This window comes from Oreochromis aureus, linkage group 3 (assembly GCF_013358895.1).
Source record: "Oreochromis aureus strain Israel breed Guangdong linkage group 3, ZZ_aureus, whole genome shotgun sequence".
NCBI lineage: Eukaryota > Metazoa > Chordata > Actinopteri > Cichliformes > Cichlidae > Oreochromis > Oreochromis aureus.
In genome coordinates, this window is record NC_052944.1 from 110,821,178 (window position 1) to 110,841,378 (window position 20,201).

General features: G+C 40.1%; 2 protein-coding genes and 1 long non-coding RNA gene across 3 annotated transcripts; 1 reads left to right on the forward strand and 2 right to left on the reverse strand.

Moving 5' to 3' along the window:
- Window positions 1-512: 512 nt before the first annotated feature.
- LOC120437859 lies at window positions 513-2,693 on the forward strand. Its single transcript, XM_039608423.1, has 4 exons — window positions 513-535; window positions 1,227-1,251; window positions 1,388-1,497; window positions 1,715-2,693. Exons 3-4 carry the CDS (start codon window positions 1,388-1,390, stop codon window positions 2,307-2,309), a joined length of 705 nt encoding a protein of 234 aa, XP_039464357.1. The 5' UTR covers window positions 513-535; window positions 1,227-1,251; the 3' UTR covers window positions 2,310-2,693.
- An 8,257-nt stretch (window positions 2,694-10,950) lies between these two features.
- Window positions 10,951-12,664, reverse strand: LOC120438985. The gene is made up of 4 exons (XR_005612305.1): window positions 12,654-12,664; window positions 12,190-12,358; window positions 11,438-11,651; window positions 10,951-11,338 (listed from the first exon to the last, which is right to left on the reverse strand). It is a non-coding gene; the product is annotated as an uncharacterized LOC120438985 (long non-coding RNA).
- Window positions 12,665-12,693: 29 nt separating this feature from the next.
- Window positions 12,694-16,326, reverse strand: LOC120435029. The gene is made up of 8 exons (XM_039603772.1): window positions 16,046-16,326; window positions 15,250-15,386; window positions 14,680-14,986; window positions 13,952-14,034; window positions 13,743-13,795; window positions 13,480-13,522; window positions 12,776-12,829; window positions 12,694-12,720 (listed from the first exon to the last, which is right to left on the reverse strand). The coding sequence occupies exons 1-8, from the start codon at window positions 16,230-16,232 to the stop codon at window positions 12,694-12,696; spliced, it is 891 nt and encodes a 296-aa protein (XP_039459706.1). The 5' UTR covers window positions 16,233-16,326.
- Window positions 16,327-20,201: the final 3,875 nt, after the last annotated feature.

Sequence of the window (20,201 nt, forward strand, 5' to 3'; positions counted from 1 at the left end):
CATGTGTGTGTTTTATTTAGATGTATTTTTAAAAAAAAAAATTATTACTCATGATATAACATTGTCCAGACATGGCTGGTAAGGACATGAGGAGGAAACAGTAGGAGCTGTGTGAGGCTACTAAAGGCAGTGCTATAACATTTTTCTGTCATCATTGTATTATTGATTAAGTGCAAGAGTTGTTAGGTGTGGATAATTAAATGATAGTTTATTGCAATAGCAAGTTGTGCCTTGTTCTCAGATAGAGAGCAAGTGGAGAGTGATAGATGAGATGATGGGATGGAAGGAAGAAGAAAAGCAAAGAGTGATTCACAGGCAGAGCCTAATTTATTTCTCACAGTTTTTTGTTGCCTTGTGGTTCCAAGTGCTGTCACCAATCTTTGCATTTTGTTATTATCTCATGATACTTGTTTAATCAGCTCCCATCTCTCCTATGGACTTTTTAATGTCTACAGTCTCAGATCAGCCCTGCCCTCCAGCACTATCAGCAGCAGGAGCAGCAGAAACCCCTCAACAGCAACATTGTACCCATCAGGTAAAACATCGGCTACGTTTGCTTTGCCTTGTTGCCCATATTAGATTCTTGATGAATGTGTGTTGTTGTTATTCAACCTGGTTCAATGTGCCCCTTTTTAACTTTGAGCACCGGCCCCTTTAAACGTCTCTGCACAGCCCTGAAGAACACTATCATAGTTGGGCATAATCCCAGCTAAAAAAATCAGAAGAGTCGTTTATGAAGTTCTTATTGTATTTCGGGGGGTGATAGATGAGAGCGCAGAAAACCGGGTTTGTACGACTCACCTCAAACGAGGTGAGTTCAAAGCTGGAGAACGAAGGCTGTAGAAAACACTGCTTACATTTAAAATCCTTTTTGTAAACAGTCAGTCGGCGCTCGGGGTTCAGGAGGTCCAGAGGTGCAATAATCTTTTCTGGCATCGTTGTATTTTTACTCAGTTGTATATAGCATTTGTATTCTATTTTTATCTTATTGTATATTTTATTCTATTTTATTTTACTGTATATAGTATTTTATTTTATTCTATTCTGTACAGTTGTGTACTGTATTTATTCTTATTTTATTTTATTCTAATTTTTGCTTCATAACTTGCACTGTCCACTTCCTGCTGTGACAAAACATATTTCCCACGTGTGGGACTAATAAAGGTTATCTTATCTTATCTTATCTTAGTTACCTGCATTTCACTGGTTTCTTTCTTCTGTTGCAGTTTTAGGACCAAAAAAACAGTGAAGGTGAGAACATTCGAGATTTTTAAATAAATATTAAAACAAAGGGTTTTTTTTAAGTAAAGGTTAACTGCTGACAATTTAATACTAAACATATTTAATTGTAATGTAGAGATACATATGTGTGTTTTTTAAACTGTAGATGAACGTGCTGCCCTGCACGATCCTCTCCTTCCTGCTGTCAGCTGGAGCCTCTCTGGCTCAGTCGGATGAGGAAATGCTGACTGGTATCGTTAAAACAATCAGAAGACAGTGAGTAAACACATTTATTAATAATTTCTATCAGAGCTTTAATCTGCTGGATTCTGAGCAGCAGCAGTTCATGGTGCTTCAAACATTCTTCATTTAAACTGTTTTTATTGTTACACACCCAGCTAACATTTCTATGGTTTTCTGCTCATTAAATATTTGATCTGATATAAAGTGACAGAATACTGAGATCTGTGTTCTGTGCCTTTTCCTGTAACAGATACAGCATAGCTGGACAGTTCTGTCTGGCTGCAGTTATCCCACCAAATCTGAACACTCTTTACCAGGTTTTTGAGCATAACTCCTTTGAGGATGTTCAGGAAACGATTGGGGACAATGACTCACCCAATAACAATCGTGGAGTGTATGTAGGCTATGGAGTGATTGTGGCCAGACCAACATTAAGTGCAGACGGACGAAGTGGACAACATGCAGAACGTCGTGTTCTGCAAACTCTGAGAGAGCTGGTGGAAAATCCAAATGAATTCCCAAAAAGCCAGGGAAACTCACTTCTCATCTACTCTTTTCTCTCCGCCTGTGATACATGCACCAGCCGCGACCATCCATCAAGCATCATCAGGGACCTCCAACGTATCGTTCAAACCTACACGACTTCTGTATTTGTGTTTAAAAAAATCTTTCAGCCCCGAATTAATATTGTTTTTACTGAAAATGATTTGACCAATTCCCTTTATTCTCTTGATGAGGCCATCGGTGGGCTGGCTAACATCTTTCGCTGTGACCCTACCTGTTACAGATGCATTGACAGGCAAACAAATGCAGTTTCACGATATTGTATTGCTAACGACGCTTAGCCTTCACAGTGAGGAAGCAGCACCACAGTCAGACACAGACATGACTCTCATTATTAACAGTTTGTTGTCATTTAGTCTCAAGTGAGTCCTCTGAACCGCAGCACAAACAGCTCTCAGTCTCCATAAAGGAAGCTTTGTACAGGATCACAGATGACATCAGAGATGACATCACACTGTGTTGGTGAATCTTGCTGTGTGTTTTCAGACACCTGCACCTCACTCAGACCCCCAACACCCGCTGTTCCTCCACCTGTTTCCCTCATTTACTGATGAATGATGAATGATGAAAGATGTCCAGAAGCATTTGTAAAAGCAGACTGTAACTCAGTGATGGCATTCGTGAATCATGTGACTGCCTGAATACAAGGTGTTTGTGACCCCTCAGTGTTCTGTGTCCTTCCAATAAGGCTCAGCATCCAGCCTGCTGCACATGTCCTTTATTCTGAAGGAGGGTTTCGCACGTTCAGCTTCCTCTTTATGAAACCCAGTGACTCTGAGCTCTTATTTTCTAAATCAGGGTTTCCCAACCACTGTGCTGTGGAAGATTATCTGGTTCTACCTGATTAATACTCTAAGCCAGGGGTGTCCAAACTCCGGCCCGCGGGCCAACTGCGGCCTGCGATCCATTTTTAATTGGCCCACAAGTAATCTTTTTAAATAGAATAGAATATGGCCCGCACTTCAACTTTTGCTTGAGTGTATTGCACTTCTTAGTTTTAACACCAGGGGGAGCTACTGTTGATCAAGGCAGTTGCTCCACCAAAAAGGACAATCACAGAAGAAATTTACCCCAAGTTGCTAAACATGGCAGAACCAAAGAAGCGAAAGGTAGAAAGTGAATGCAGAAAATTTCAGACAAGGTGGGAGAGTGAATATTTCTTTAAAGAATTCAAGACAAAGTGTATCTGTTTGATCTGCACTGAAACTGTGACAGTTATGAAAGAGTATAATATACGACGTCATTATGAAACCAAACATCAGGCCTATGCATCCTACACTGGTGCTGAGCGAGAGCAGAAATTAAAGCAAAGGGTAGCTATCCTGCAGGGTCAGCAACAGTATTTTCTTTCTGAGTCTTGCTCTTGACGAAGGCGGTCGCACTTTTCTCCTCTCCTCGTCTCCTCTCCCTTAGCTTCCCTGCTTAGCCTCTTGTGTCCTTGTCTAGTCTCGTGGGGTTTTTTTGTATTACTTTCCCTGGAACACTCTCTCACAGTCTGTTCTCTAAAACCTAAAAGAGGAATTATGGATTGGATCAACTGGTCCCTGAATGCAATTGACACCCCTTTCTCAACGAGAAGTTTGGGCTCAGGTGAGCCTGAGTGCTGAAGATATCTACCTATTCGGAACCATGGTAACAGGGTTCTTGCTGATCGGAGCTGGCTTGGCCCTGACTTATCGAAGAATTAAGGAAGTGGAACCGGCTGTTCAAACCCCCACAAGGCTGCCCGCTGGGATTGAAACGATGGGACGAGGCGTGAGTTTCTCAAAATGGGCTCATTGAATGCAGCATGGATAAGATCTTGGAGAACCGCACGGCTGCCGTGAATACTCAGAATAAGATCTCTGAGTGCAGACTGATTACATCTCGGAAGGGCTAGCTCGTGTGGAGTTTATAAATTATTATATTATTATATTATTATATTGTTTATTATACAATATAACACACCACATATAATAAAATCACAGCATGGAGGCCTGTGGGTCCACCACAGCTTGCTGCAGGGGAATCTGCCCGGCAACAGGTGACTCGGAAGAGGTTCATGGAGGGCAAGACACACAAGGCTCACATAGCAGGGCCTGTACATACACACACAGTTTCTCAACTTGTTTTGCTCAAAACTGCTACGTGACTTGTCCGGTGTATGTGACCGTTTAGCAATAACAAGAAACATCTGGTGTAGGGAGTAAAGGGTGTCAAGGGTCCGATGTACTGGAATGTTCTTGGATTACGAGAATTGATACTTAGATTTCCAGTAAATCCAACTGCTTTGACGCATATTATTCATCATCAACTGATATAAATACAACTGTTCATTTGTTGTTCTGGGGAGACTGTCTTTGGAAGTTTAATAATGCTCATCTTCCCCACATATATATGTGTTTAATAAAATCACTATTTTGACATCTACTGGGACTTTGCAGTCGTTTGTCTCTTCCTCAAATCCGAACCATGACACTCGGAATAACATCTCTGAGCAAATTGGACGACATCTCGGGGAGGCACACTGTTGTGAGTTCTCAGAATCAACTCCTTGAGCAAAAGAATGACAACATCACAGAACGCAAGCATGGCGAAGCTTGCGGCTCTCCAACGGGAGATTGAGAGACCAGTGTTGGACTGTAGAACCAGAGGCGGAGCCAGACATTTGAAACACCTGGGGCTTAGCCCTAAAGGGTAGTATGCATGTGGGATTTTTTTTTTTTTTTTTTGGGGGGGGGGACAAAATCAGGGCTGGATCAAGACACGAGGACTAAACCCTAATTCAACCAGACCCAGAACTGATCCGGAATTAAAACAGGACTACAACAGTTCAAAATAGGACTGCTTAGGACTTAACCAAGACAGAACCAGAATCAGAACTAGATGCTAGTAGCATTAAAAACCATCATAGACCTGCACTACACTTATTTTTTAATTGTACCAAAGTCCACTATTTAGATTCAGAAAAGTTTATATAATTATTTAGCCTTGTTGTGCAAACAAGCCTGCAAAACTTAATAAATATATAACTTGAAAAATAACAAACCTAAAAAGAAACACTAGGTACGAGATACATGAGTTCCTATGATACGGTGATACTTTTTGGTAAACAACCATTTGACTAACATGTCTGTCTCACCTGCTCTTCTTCCCTCTCTGTTCTGTCCTCATTCTCCATCTCCCTCTCTCTCCCTCTCTGTTCCTCTCTCTCCCTCTTTGTGCTGACAATCATCAAATATACAGTTGAAACCAGATATTTATAAACTCTTCAGATAAAAACACAAACACTTTTTTAATTTTAACATCAAATCAGACTAAATGTTTATTTTTTTTTAGATTGATGAATATAAAAAACATATTTGTTAACTTTAAGAGTAAAGAGAGAAACTATCTGTATTTCTTAATTGCAAATGGCACCAAATTGTATTCAAAATTGAGCCACACTTATGGAGCTCCACAATTCTGTTCCTGGTGTTTTGGTTGACATCTCTTGATTTTCCCATGTCACAGAAACAGGCTCTGTGTTTTGCCTTATACAGTGGGGCAAAAAAGTATTTAGTCAGGAGCAACACGGACTTTCAACTCCCGCCACAGATTTTCTATGGGGTTGAGGTCTGGAGACTGGCTAGGCCACTCCAGGACTTTCAAATGCTTCTTACGGAGCCACTCCTTTGTTGCCCGGGCGGTGTGTTTTGGATCATTGTCATGTTGGAAGACCCAGCCGCGTTTCATCTTCAAAGTTCTCACTGATGGAAGGAGGTTTTGGCTCAAAATCTCACGATACATGGCCCCATTCATTCTGTCCTTAACACGGATCAGTCGTCCTGTCCCCTTGGCAGAAAAAACAGCCCCATAGCATGATGTTTCCACCCCATGCTTCACAGTAGGTATGGTGTTCTTGGGCTGCAACTCAGTATTCTTCGTCTCCCAAACACACGACGAGTTGAGTTTATACCAAAAGTTCTACTTTGGTGTCATCTGACCACATGACATTCTCCCAATCCTCTGCTGTATCATCCATGTGCTCTCTGGCAAACTTCAGACGGGCCTGGACATGCACTGGCTTCAGCAGCGGAACACGTCTGGCACTGCGGGATTTGATTCCCTGCCGTTTTAGTGTGTTACTGATGGTGACCTTTGTTACTTTGGTCCCAGCTCTCTGCAGGTCATTCACCAGGTCCCCCCGTGTGGTTCTGGGATCTTTGCTCACCGTTCTCATGATCATTTTGACCCCACGGGATGAGATCTTGCGTGGAGCCCCAGATCGTGGGAGATTATCAGTGGTCTTGTAAGTCTTCCATTTTCTGATGATTGCTCCCACAGTTGATTTCTTCACACCAAGCTGCTTGCCTATTGTAGATTCACTCTTCCCAGCCTGGTGCAGGTCTACAATACTTTTCCTGGTGTCCTTCGAGAGCTCTTTGGTCTTGGCCATGGCGGAGTTTGGAGTCTGACTGTTTGAGGCTGTGGACAGGTGTCTTTTATACAGATGATGAGTTCAAACAGGTGCCATTCATACAGGTAACGAGTGGGGGACAGAAAAGCGTCTTACAGAAGACGTTACAGGTCTGTGGGAGCCAGGGATTGTCCATGTTTGAGGTGACCAAATACTTATTTGCCACCCTGATTTACGGATAAATTCTTTACAAATCCTACCATGTGTATCCATGGATTTTTTTTTCACATTCTGTCTCTCACAGTTGAAGTGTACCTCTGGTGCGAATTACTGACCTCTGTCATCATTTTAAGTGGGGGAACTTGCACAATCGGTGGCTGACTAAATACTTTTTTGCCCCACTGTATGCATCCACAGGTGTGCCACCAATTTACTCACATGGACTCTACTAACCTATCAGAAGCTTCTTCAGCTCAGAATGGAATTGATTGGAATTTTCGTATTAATTAACAATAAAATTAGTGTATATGTACTCCTAAATGTGATGAAAATGATATAAAATAGACAGCTCTGTCTCTCTTTATTCTGACATTTAACTAATTCAAAAGATATTTCAACATTTATTTATCCAAAACAAAACAAGTTTACTCTAAATTGATGTTGTACAGTAAAAAAAATGTTCTTGTGTTTTCCATAAAGTGTATGTAAATATCTGGTTTCAGTTGTGAATATACTGCTGTGTATTGAAGTTCCTCTTGTTTTGCATAGAAATATACTGAACAACATACAAAGCATAATATATAAAATAACATCTACCTGAGTTTTTTCTTTGAAGGAAGCCCCTTATGTCCATCCTTGTATATCAGTGCATTACTGAAACCGGTTTATTTAGCCGTGGAGGGTAACAACTGAAAATAAATAAACACACATGTAAGCTAAGACTGTCTAAAGAAACAGCTTTGTTGTTGTTCGGCTTTTCATTTCGCCATTTGTTGATTCACTTGAAGAGCAAGTAACGTAATATAGGTCAAGTGATCAGTTTGATATCAATCTTTCGTGATACACCGTCATATTTACATTATTTGTACAGTACGAATGATTTGCTTTGGTACCTGCTCAAACTTCAGTTCTCCTCTGTCTGGCTGGCTCCGTTTCTCTCAGCGCACTCGCGGGCAGCAGCTGCCCCGCCCCCTCGCTCAGTCTCTTAGTGCCTGAGCTCGGATCATACCAATATTAGGGGGGATTTACGCACAGTCGTAAATTCCCACAATGTGCACTATGTGCTGTGTAGAACTGCTTTGAAATTCATATGAGCTGTTCGCACTAAAGTAAAAAGCACCATCACTTCATGCAGATACCCTCTCGGCGCCAGCTGCGGTCGCAGGGCTGGAGACGAACAACAAAACACCCTGATAACGACTGTGTTTAGTCTGTTCCTTCCCATTCTATGCAAGGCCACCTGGGTTGGCTGGAAGACTGTTTACTTAGCCTGGCAGGGCGAAGGACACTGTCTCAGCTGAACTCTCGACACGCACACACATACATATACACTGATATGCACACACTCATCCCCCCTCCCCCCTCCAAACGCCTTCGACGCTTATTCCCTTCCGATGCTGACGGTGGATCATGGTACGGTGGCCCTGAAGTGCAAACCACAAAAACAAATCACAAAACGCACAACAAATTGAAAAGCGCAACAACAAATTGAAAAGCGCAAAAACAAATTGAAAAGCGCAAAAACAAATTCACTAAACGCAAAAACAAATTTAAAAGCGCAAAAACAAATTCACTAAACGCAAAAACAAATTGAAAAGCGCAAAAACAAATTCACTAAACGCAAAAACAAATTGAAAAGCGCAACAACAAATTGAAAAGCGCAACAACAAATTGAAAAGCGCAAAAACAAATTGAAAAGCGCAAAAACAAATCACAAAACGCACAACAAATTGAAAAGCGCAAAAACAAATTGAAAAGCGCAAAAACAAATTGAAAAGCGCAAAAACAAATTCACTAAACGCAAAAACAAATTGAAAAGCGCAAAAACAAATCACAAAACGCACAACAAATTGAAAAGCGCAAAAACAAATTCACTAAACGCAAAAACAAATTGAAAAGCGCAACAACAAATTGAAAAGCGCAACAACAAATTGAAAAGCGCAAAAACAAATCACAAAACGCACAACAAATTGAAAAGCGCAAAAACAAATTCACTAAACGCAAAAACAAACTGAAAAGCGCAACAACAAAAGAAGAATCAGAAAAACAAATTGAGAAGCACAATTACATTAAGAAAACCGGAAAGGGTAGGTACCAGTCGGCAACAGGAGACATCACTGATTGGATGTCCGCGCTGTTCATCTTTGGAACCGGAAGTTACTCTGCCTGTAGCGCATTATTTTCAAACGTGAACATTAGCGGTGACCCAAACATAGCTGTCACTATTCGAGAATATTTTTGATTCAGGACATACATACGAGGTGATACTGGATATGCTCAAGTGTAATCATGACATTTCAATTAGTATGCGTACACTGAAAACACATTTAAAAGAATCTGGACTGTACAGGCGAGGCAACTATTCTCCACTTCCTGAGGTGAGGCGTGCCATTTTGTCCGAGCTTCGAGGACCAGGACAATTGTTTGGATATCGGACCATGTGGCAAGTTCTCAAAACAAAACACAAGCTGCGTGTCAAGCGTGATGTAGTTATGAGGCTGTTGAGACAACTAAATCCTCAAGGAATCGCTTTGAGAACTCGAAGGAGGTTCACAAGACGCACGTATCACTCCATGGGGCCCAATTACATATGGCATGTAGATGGCTATGATAAACTGAAACCCTGTCAGGATGTATAGATGGCTTTTCAAGAAGACTGATGTGGCTTGTGTGTGGAGCAACAAACAACAACCCGGCTGTTATAGCTCACAATTATATAAACTGTGTAAAGAGTCTTGGTGTGATACCAATGAGATTACGAACAGACTTCGGGACTGAGAATGGGACTATGGCAGCAATACAGTGTACCCTCCGTCACGCGCACACGGACTATTATGCTGGATCGTCAAGCCACAGTTACGGATCATCTACTGGGAATCAGCGCATCGAGTCATGGTGGTCTTATTTCAGAAGAGGAAGGTGGGTACATTTGTGTCTGGTAGGTGTAAGCTACAGTGAAAGCTGATCAGATTGTTGTTTTTTACATGCATTTAAGAAAATAGAGTAGCGTCCTGCTGGACGTGTTGAAAAGTTGGATGAGATAGACGTTAACAGCCGTCACTTTATTGCAGGAACTCAAAATGGTCATTGTCAGCTGTTGTGCCGAAATGAGCATGCTTGCCTAGATTTAACGACGCCAATACAAAATGAAAAACTCAGACCAAACTCTCCACTCCTCACAATCAACACACAGAACAGAGTGAAAAGAATACAGCATTTTTAACAAGAACATTACTGCAGGGTCGCTACAATATTTATGGAAAACTAATATGCATTACTTTGTTTGACATCCATTTGTGGCATGTTTTAAATGGGACCAAAATGTAACAAACCCTATAAAATGACCAAGAACAAAGCTAAATTGATTCTTAAATATTAATTATATACCCAGGTCTCAGTTTTGGATGGACTTTTTTGGAGACCTAAGAGACTCTGGAAACTTCAATGGAAGCCACGAACGCCAATGCTTGCTGAGATTCTGCTTCAGAGGGCTTCTACAGAAAGACCTGGATGAATGCAAAGACCTCTGGAACAAACACAGGATCCGGCCAAGCAGACTTGCATCGTGTCCAGGGGATTCAAACAAACTCTATCTCTTGCCTCACAGGTATTTGAGTTCTTAACAAAATTAACCTTTTGCATCAAACTAAATGCAAGGTGTTGTTATTGCTTAAGTTGGTTAATATATATTCATAATTTTACACATAAGTATGATAGAGCAGTTTATAACATGTCACTGCATGCGTTGATTTATATAGTTCCATATTGTCAGCAAAAATCCTTCACTGTTCTATTTTCATTTTGCAGATATGGTTCAAGAGACTGTGGATTTGCTGTTGAGGAGAGGGAACTAGATGCGTTTCCGAGGAGGGGCTACTGGTTGGATTGTGTGGTGATCCAAACATTGGGGAATATTTACAACAGGCTGTACAACAAAACACACTGCAGCAGCCACAAGACTGGGAATCGGCCACAGAACTGTATTTGGCCCTGAAGGACATAGCTGGGTTTTAGATACCAACTGAACTTCAGTTTGTAATGACATTTGTCAGAGTTACTCTGACGAAGACACACACGGTGTCGAAACGTTAGTTTCTTTCCTTTTTGCACCTAATAAAACCTTTGGACTTACTTGAGTGCTCCAGCCCTTCTGTTTTTCCTTCATTTTTAAATGTTAGTAGTGTTTCCTTTCCTCTTGCTAAATTGAATATAATATTGTTCATAATATACAGCAACTGGCATGGATTTAAATATTAACATTTAACCACAAGGAAACATTTAAAATTTTCTTTAATAAAACCATTTACAAATAGTGTCCAGCATTTCTGTCACTTTTCCAACATCCACAATATTCAGAAAAAACAACTAAATGTTTAACAATATGGAAGTTGCTTGTCACATGAATGTGTTAAGTAGTATGCCAACGGCAGCTGAACCTAACAGGGTAACTCAGTAACTGTAACTTGATGACCTTGCTGATTTAAGAACATCCAAATCCTGGAGCATTTTGAATTCCAAAGTCCATGTTGGCCTTAAAGATGCTGTATGAGTCACAGATGGGTAGCTTCAGAGTATTTGCACAGATGTTTGCAACTGGAAAAGGCGAAACACTTAAAAACTGGATGCATGGTGGTGGTGTCATTCCTGCCGGTGGAACTGCCGTCAGCCCTGTGGCAAACATCAAATCTTCCAGACACACTGCTGTTGCCTTCTCTGAAAGAAGAAAGTAAACACTGTAGTACATTACAGAAAATTTATTTCCTCACCTCTCCTTTCATAAAACTATAAACAAATAAAAATGGTCATTCAAACCTTCACAATCAAGGAGATAATCTGCCCTAAAGCCAAGTGTTAGGACCTCCTTATGCCGCTTGTTGCTTCCTGCTGGGCTGAGATCTGGTCTGAACATGCTCTCCAGTTCTGAAGCAGTCAGGGCCTTGGCAGAGAAGCATAGGAGTGGGGCCAGCACACTGGAATTTTGTTGCAGTGCACTTAAAAATTCAGACTTTCCAGTCCATCTTTAAATCTGCAAAGGATAGACAAATAACTAATAATTGGTTTATAGCTATAACTATTGCAGTCTTCTAAATTGTGTTTAAATGTCTTTACCTACTAGATCTTTCATTATAAATTTGGACAGATTTCAAATGCATAGAATCACTCATACACAAAACAATTCATAGCGCTCAGAAATTAACTGTGACAGCAAAAAAGAAGAGCTCATTGGTATTTTAGCATTTAAAAAAAAATAGTGCTTTCACACTGGAATAAACAAGTGTGTCAAACAAGGGATCACCTCTTTTATAAATAACTGAAAAATTAATCATGTTGCATGACTATGATTATTATGGGTCATTGTGAACAATAAATGTATACTAAATTAGAGTTCTAGTGTCAAAAGGTTAATAGCGTGCGACAGTGGCTCAGGAATTAACTTGTTGTTCATCAGATCACACGGATGCTACTGAATCAGTTTTTCATATACATCTGAAGGTCTGAAAATGTCAGTGGCTGCTGTGATGAGCAACTGGCCATCCTGAATTTAAAAGGAGTAATGAGTTTACCGTTGAATGACACTTTGGTTTCTTTCAAGGATGTACCATCTGAGGTACTCCTCCACAAATGCTTGTTTCTCAAAAGGCTTGACGTTTCTGAGGCATCCAGCAGTTTGAAGATTGTGCTGTTTTGCAAAATAAGATTATGCAAAGACTCCTCTGATTCAGCTTTCAGGACCTATTAAAAAAAAAAAAAAAAAAAAAAAAAAAAAGGTTTACTGTAAGAAAAACAAAATATAATTTTCACTACTTTTACGATTCATTCAAACATTGGATTAAAAAAAATAATCAATTTGTTATTTCACTTGTGTTGTTGGGAGTTGGAAATCTGTCCTTTCAGATTACAGAATCTACCTTGAACCTACTTTCAAGATATGATCCAACCCGGATAACTTTTATCCTGATTAAATCTTTTAAACTGGCCCCAAGTGTCTTCTAAGTAAACCCATTCCCTGAGCCTAGGTAATTTTTACCTGATGTAGAATTTTGTGATCTCCTCATCTTGCACATCTTCTACAGTGGCGCTGAAACTCTGATTCCCTGTGATGTGGTTGACCAGGTTCTTGGAGAGGAAATGTGGTGCTGGTCCCCATGCACAATGGATACAGCGATCATCTTTCCTGCTAAAAGTACTCATCTTGCCTGGCAGCTGTTATACAGGGCACATAATTATCATGGTTAATTGCTATTAAATATGCTAATGAAAAAAATACGCCAATTTTTATTAAAATTTCCATTGTAATAATTACGGAGAAAACATCCACCTCTTGAATTATATACAAGATAACGGCTCTCTGGAGGTCCATCAAAGATGGGGCGATTTCACAGACTGGCCATAAGAAGTGTGAGGAATTCACGCCTCGGGCCACCTGTATCCAAACCTTCTTCAAAGCTGCCAGCATCATCATTAAACTTGATGAACATGTCGTAGTTGTCAGAGTATGTGCTGCGTCGAAATCCTCTAACAGCTCCATCCCATACAGCTGACCTTGATATATTGAACCTGCTGACCTTCTTGTGGTCAAGTTCCAGTGCCAAATTTGCAATAATTCCATGTGCCTGCAAATTGGTGTCTCTAAAAAAGGAAACTTTTTTTTTTTTTTTAAAGGTATATATACTTCTCTCATGATTGCATGATGTCTTGTACAGAACAAGATGGCGGTTAATTGGATTCAAATGTTTAAATTACTAACACAGGTTCTTCTGGGGGCTCAGCAAACAGTGAATCGTTATCTAATTGCAAAGTAAAGGCGGTGGAGATTGTCTGCTGCACTGTTTTACTAATAAAATAGTTTTTACCTGTTGTACTTCATTAGCAAGCACAAGATCCCCAGCACCCTTCCTTAGAGAACAAAGAAAAGCATTTTTGTTGTGTACTGTGAAAATATTAATTGACACTTTGAGAATATTTAAGCATCTTGATTAACAAACAAGCAATACAAGTATTATGTAGTCCATGTTCCAAAACCATATACAGAATGAATGACAAAAGTGTATATCTCATTAATACAAAGTGTAGGCAAAAACAGTAAAAGATTACATGTTCTTCAAATATCACTTACTCATATTCTGCCGCTTTCTGTAAAGGACTGCTTTCATGTTGAAGTTCCAATGGCTGAAACAAACAAACAAACACTGCACGCATGAAAGCACGCACAGAACACACACAAAATGTATTTCACATATAACTATTAACTGTTTTACTGAACTGAGGCAAATGGTGGTGGCTAAACAACAAGAAAACTCTATAAAAATTTTAAATTGTACTTACCAGTGTATCAGCAAGATCAAACTCAGAGGGCCTTTTAATAACAATCTCTGGGTCAGAGTCAGACAAGTCTGAGTTTTCTCCAACTACAAAACATGAAAACAAATTAAGCTAAGCTAACTAAATTCATACTAATGTATGAAACTTTATTTGATCATCAATAATAGATTAATACGAAAGGCATAAAGTTAGCATTTAAAACTCATGACTCAGTAGATCCAAAATGGCTGAATTTCATGTTTCCAGGAAGAAACATAACATATACAAGCTAATTTAGGGAGCAATGGTGGCAGAGGAGTTAAAAGCCCGCCCTGTAATCAAAAGGTTGAAGGTTTGAGCCCTGCTCAGTCTGTCACAGTCGTTGTGTCCTTGGGCAAGACACTTCACCCTCCATGCCAGGTGGTGGTAGTGGGAGGGATAGGTGGCATCTGTGTACAGCAGCCTTGCTTCAATCAGTGAGTCCCAGGACAGTTTTGTCCACATTGTAGCTAATCACCAGCAGTGTGTGAATGTGTGTGGGTGAATGACTGGTTTTGTTGTGAAGTGTCTTTGGGGGGGTTGTAGAACCCTAGAAGGTGCTATATCAAATACAGGCCATTCACCATTTTAATGTAGGTATGCTATTGACTTGGGTGCTTTATGCGTAATGTTATCATTTCACAATTTCAAAATTATCATTTGTTGAAACTAAGGAATGTGTGTCAAAATCCAAACAAACATTAGCAGCTTACCATCTTCAAAGTCACTCTTCAAGCAGATGAAAACAGTGATTCTTTGATAAGGCTTGCCAACTTCAGCCTTATAAGCCTCAAGTGTAAATGGTCTTTGTGTTCCAGGGACAGTAATGACCTCAGTGCCATCCGGATACAGAAGAAGGAAAGGTCCATCTTTTAGATCTTTGTTAAAGTCCTTCATTTTTTTAACAGCTTGATTGAGCAGACTTGTGGCAGTAGCGTCAGGGTCTGTTGTTAGGAAAATAGTTTTTCCACGGTATGGCTTCAAACCACCCTTTTTAATGGTCATCAAGCCGACATTTATCTGTAAGGAAAAAGACATGAACAATGGGCCAAGTAGATACTAATATGACTCTAAGCAGATCTATTCAAACTTGAATATTTATTAACTGCAAAAGAGGGATCTTCCTGACAACCTAAATGTACAATTACTCGTAAACAATTGTTCTTATTCTGGATAGCTTTACTACACTGAACATTTTTTACACAACTCCCCTAAGGAATAACAAAAGAATGTCATTAGAAAATTAACCTCAACTTGTTTTCAGACAGAGCTAGCCAAACTACCTGAACCTTTCTTTTTTCCTTTTTCTTTAAGCCCTTCCTCCCTTCAGAAAACTTTTGCCTCTCTTCATTTTTCTTTTTTCTGTATTCTAAGAAGGTGCTGAAGGTTGGAGTCGGGCAGTTTGAGGTAGTCTGTGATGCTAAAGGAAACAAAGAAAAATGTACTACAATGTCACACATTAAAGACATTCATTCATGTGACATTCCATTGTCCACACAACACGCAAATAAGGACAACACTGAATAATCTCACTAGAAAATTTCTACCAAGGAATGACAATGTAACTGATACTATTGACCAATACAATTCTACACCACTAAGTTTTAATGTATAGACACATAATAGTGTTAGTTCCTAAAGTTAACCAAACATAATAAATGAACTAATTTATTATCGTTTCAGTTGTGGAAATGCTCAGAGGACTGTTCCACGAAGCAAGCTAATCCCAAAAGCCAGGCTCACTCTGAAAATCCAGGCTCGATTGCCCCAAATTCGGTTCCAGGAACGAGGCTAACCTGCAGTCTTTCTGCTCATTCATTATGCAATATGCTTGTGGACAAGTCTGGTCCGTGGCACCCCTAGCTGCGAGGTTTGTTAACACTAGAACTGCCCTCAAACCTTCACTACTAGAAAGGTCTTGAGCAGTCATTTTGACAGCTGCGTGCATTTTCAAATGAGCCTCGATTTTCTGAGCTCGCTTAGTGGAACAGCCCTCTGGTCTGCTATGGTCTGGAAACAGCTAACGCTAGGCTAATAAATCAATAAATAACAAACATTTTATTATGCTTATTAACTTACTCAATGGGAGTGAAGTGTCTCCGATGCAAGATGCGTGATAAAGCCTCTCGCCACAGCCGCTGCAAAAGTTTGGTGACTCCTCAACCAGACTTTTCCCATAGCTAGGACAAAACATTCCGCCGTTTTTCAAAAGAAATGCGCTACAGGCAGAGTAACTTCCGGTTCCAAAGACGAACAGCGCGGACATCCAATCAGTGATGTCTCCTGTTGCCGACTGGTACCTACCCTTTCCGGTTTTCTTAATGTAATTGTGCTTCTCAATTTGTTTTTGTGATTCTTCTTTTGTTGTTGCGCTTTTCAATTTGTTTTTGCGCTTTTCATTTTGTTTTTGCGCTTTTCAATTTGTTTTTGTGTTTAGTGAATTTGTTGTTGCGCTTTTTAATTTGTTTTTGCGCTTTTCAATTTGTTTTTGCGTTTAGTGAATTTGTTTTTGCGCTTTTCAATTTGTTGTTGCGCTTTTCAATTTGTTTTTGCGCTTTTCAATTTGTTTTGCGTTTTTCAATTTGTTTTTGCGTTTAGTGAATTTGTTTTTGCGCTTTTCAATTTGTTTTTGCGCTTTTCAATTTGTTTTTGCGTTTAGTGAATTTGTTTTTGCGCTTTTCAATTTGTTGTTGCACTTTTCAATTTGTTTTTGCGTTTAGTGAATTTGTTTTTGCGCTTTTCAATTTGTTGTTGCGCTTTTCAATTTGTTGTGCATTTTGTGATTTGTTTTTGTGGTTTGCACTTCAGGGCCACCGTATCATGGAGACCAGCGCATAAGCTGCAGGCCCGGATGTACTGTACATTGGCTGTCTCTCACCCTTTACCCATCCCTGTTGCTTGTCATGTGTTTCTTTGGTGTATTAAGAGTTTTTCATGTGCTATGTGCAGAGGTGTTTTTTCTGTTCTCAAACTGATCTCCTGTTGGAGCTCAGTCTGGGGAGTTATTTTTTTCCTTTTCTTTCCTCATGTGGTGCATTTTCCATTGTTATACCCCTCTGACCTGTCTTCCCCATGTGATGTTTTTGCAGGGCCGTTGCTAGCCATTTGGGTGCCCTAAGCACAAATGCTTTATGGTGCCCCCGCCACTGAAAAAAAAAAAAAAAAACACATTAATACTTTTGAATTTCTCAGTGGAATTTGTTTAATTAAATAACAACAAACATGACAGTTAAACAAATAAATAAGGTTAAAGGAGGTTAAAAATACTGTTACAAATAAATACTGAAACAAAAATTGAACATTGGAACAAGAACAAAGAGCCTGGCAATAATGTGTAATTTTTTTTATAAAAATAATATATATATATAATATAATAGTATTATTATTAATATATTTACAAATAGTTTCACAATAGAATTTAAATAAGAAACTTAAATAAGAAAAATAAGAATTTGAACACAAAAGCCACATTCCTTAAGTAACTATGTTAAACATTTTTACAATTAGTTGTCAGAGTATGCCCTAGAGAGGCACACGCCTGCATTTTCTGGTTGCAAAATCAGCTATAAGGTCATCATATGATAGCTTCTGAGCCACGTCACCATTGATGCTGATAACAGCCAGACCACTTAAACGTTCCTGCCCCATTGATGAACGCAGGTACGTTTTAATGAGTTTGAGCTTTGAAAAGCTTCGCTCAGCAGAGGCAACTGTGACAGGCAGGGTCAGTGCAATACGCAGAGCAATCCACAGATTGGGATATACCTCTTGAAGCTGATTGTCATGTAAAAATGACAGCATTTCCAAAGCAGACGTCTGTGGTGGCAGCTGAGGAAGGTTGATGATTTCCTGCATCATCTCAGGTCCATCAATGTCAGCTACTCCATTATCTGTCAGTGTCTTCTGTACTTCAGTGCAGTGTTTTTTTAAATCCTCCTTGGACATCCCATTCACTTTGCTGAAATCAAGCAGCACTCCATATTTCTCCTTCACTTGATTCATGGTCTCAAACCTCTCCTGTAGGGACATTAAAGCAGAGTCCACAACACAATTGAAAAATGTGACCTCAAGCTTTTTAAGGGCATCATGGAGGGGCTCATCAACAGCTTCATATGCAAACTGCCTTTTTGTGCTCCTGAGCCTTTTCTCCTTCAACTGTGGTTCTATGTTCAGGGCCTCACAGAGTTCTTTGGCAGCTGACACAGCCTCATCAAACCCAGACTGTCTGTATTTAGAGAGGTTACTTTTGGCAGTGTCAATGAGCCTGACAGCAACATCGAGCTGCATGGAGCTGGACTGTAGTAACTTGTTCACCTGGTTTGTGATTGTAAGAAGTTCACACCACACGATGGAGCAAATCAAAAATCGAAATGAGGCTACTTCCTCAGCAAGCACTTGAGCCTCCACCTTTGCGACTGCATCACTTACAGCTTCTCTGGCCTCCAGGAGAGCATCCTCACTTCTTTTGTCTGACCGGACAGCAGTTACACTTTGAAGCCTGCTTTCCCATCTAACGTCACTCCAAGATTTAAGTGTCAATTTCACATGTTTTGTTAAAATGGCCCATCGCTGGGTGGCACTGGAAAAGAAATTGAACAACTTCTGCAAATACCCAAAGTAGCCAGTTGCATCTGGAGAGGACTTGGCAGCATCAGCTATGACCAGATTCATCGTGTGAGCTCCACAAGGCACAAACAATGCTCTCGGGTTTAATTGTAGCAGTCTGGCCTGAACACCTTGCTTCTTCCCCTTCATGTTGGCCCCATTGTCATAGGCCTGTCCTCGACAGTTTTCAAATGGAATGCCAAGCTCCTTCAACTTGTCAAGGACAACATTGGACAGGTTAAGGCCAGTTGTTTGCTCCACATTTATATAGCCAAGAAAGTATTCTTTAATATCTGGTTGTGCTTGGAAACAAACAATGCGTACTATGACTGACATTTGTTCAGTGTGACTCACATCTGGAGTACAGTCAAGAATGATGGAGAAGTATTTTGCCAACTGGACTTGCTTCACAATGGCGGCGGAATGTTTCTGAAGAGATAATCTGAATTAGTTCGTTCTGTGTCTCAGGGCTGAGGTAATGTGTGTGGGAACCTTCATCTTTTATGTTGGCCAAGTGATTTGCCATTACAAGGTCATATGTTGCCATAAGCTCTACTTCCTTCAAGAAGTTGCCATTGTCCGGCTCATAAAGACAGTCAGAAGAGCCCCTAAAAGACAAATTTCTGGAAGCCAGAGAGAGTTATTGAGAGTAATCGTTTGAGAATCTCTCGCCACTTTTTCCTTTCTGCCTCTAGTAAGGTCAACTCCTGTTGATCTATTGCCATGCTTTTCTTTAGCCGTGTTCCAGTTCTCTCCACTTAAGCATGCACTGTATGTGGTCTTGGCTACACTCATGACCCCTCAAACGGATGTTGATGTTCGACCAGTCACTGAAGCCCTCTGTACTCAGCTTTATATCCTTCACACTGAAAAGCTTACATGCAAAGCAGAACACAGCATTGTTCTGCGGTGAGTACACTAACCAGCTCCGGTGAACCTTTTCTCCATTGGGAAGAATTTTGAACTTAAGGCTAGTGTGAAATGCTCTTCCATCAGGCCCCTTTGGAAAATTAAAATCAGAGCTGACATTAAAAGGACCTCTCCGCACAATTTCAACACGATCAGCATCTACAATGTGAGCTGGCCAAAGAGCAGGATCGGTTGAAGGGGGCACACATGTCTCCACAGTGTCACTTTCTGATAGTCTCTCAGTGACAGGACTCTCAGTGGTACTTGTGTATGGAACTGTACCTGAACTGGTGGTTGATGGTTCTTGTTCTTCTTGGCTAGGGATTGTTGCAGGGTCTACAATGGCTGGTGGTTGATGTCCAGGGATGGCACTACTACTGGATGGTTCATCCTGTCCTTGAGATCCTCCTTGAACATATTTAAGCATTGACCCTGCATACAAGAGAAAATATTCAGGGATTTTACAGAAATACAATTTTGAATCTACAGTAGGCCTACGAAAGATTGCATTATAAGACTAATAAATTAAGTAAGTCACTGGTACATTTAAAAATTACTAACTATATTTTACATGTATAGATTTTCATAATGGCAAATGGCAATATAAACATGCTGTACATAATTTGATATAAATGCGCAAGTAGGAAATCTATATTACTGGAAGATATAGGTTTCATATTACAGTTTCACCAACAGATGTCGCCCTTGATCTATGAACCTA

What these genes read in the sequence shown, in the direction of transcription:
- LOC120437859 (XM_039608423.1), top strand. Translation starts at nt 1,388, where the DNA reads ATGAACGTGCTGCCCTGCACGATCCTCTCCTTCCTGCTGTCAGCTGGA. An exon ending in GTTAAAACAATCAGAAGACA is followed by an intron (nt 1,498 to 1,714) that starts GTGAGTAAACAC and finishes TTCCTGTAACAG; the next exon opens with ATACAGCATAGCTGGACAGT.
- LOC120435029 (XM_039603772.1), bottom strand. Translation starts at nt 16,232, where the DNA reads ATGTCCGCGCTGTTCGTCTTTGGAACCGGAAGTTACTCTGCCTGTAGC. An exon ending in CAGAAAGCGGCAGAATATGA is followed by an intron (nt 13,523 to 13,742) that starts GTAAGTGATATT and finishes TTGTTCTCTAAG; the next exon opens with GAAGGGTGCTGGGGATCTTG. An exon ending in TTGCTAATGAAGTACAACAG is followed by an intron (nt 12,830 to 13,479) that starts GTAAAAACTATT and finishes CCTGTATAACAG; the next exon opens with CTGCCAGGCAAGATGAGTAC.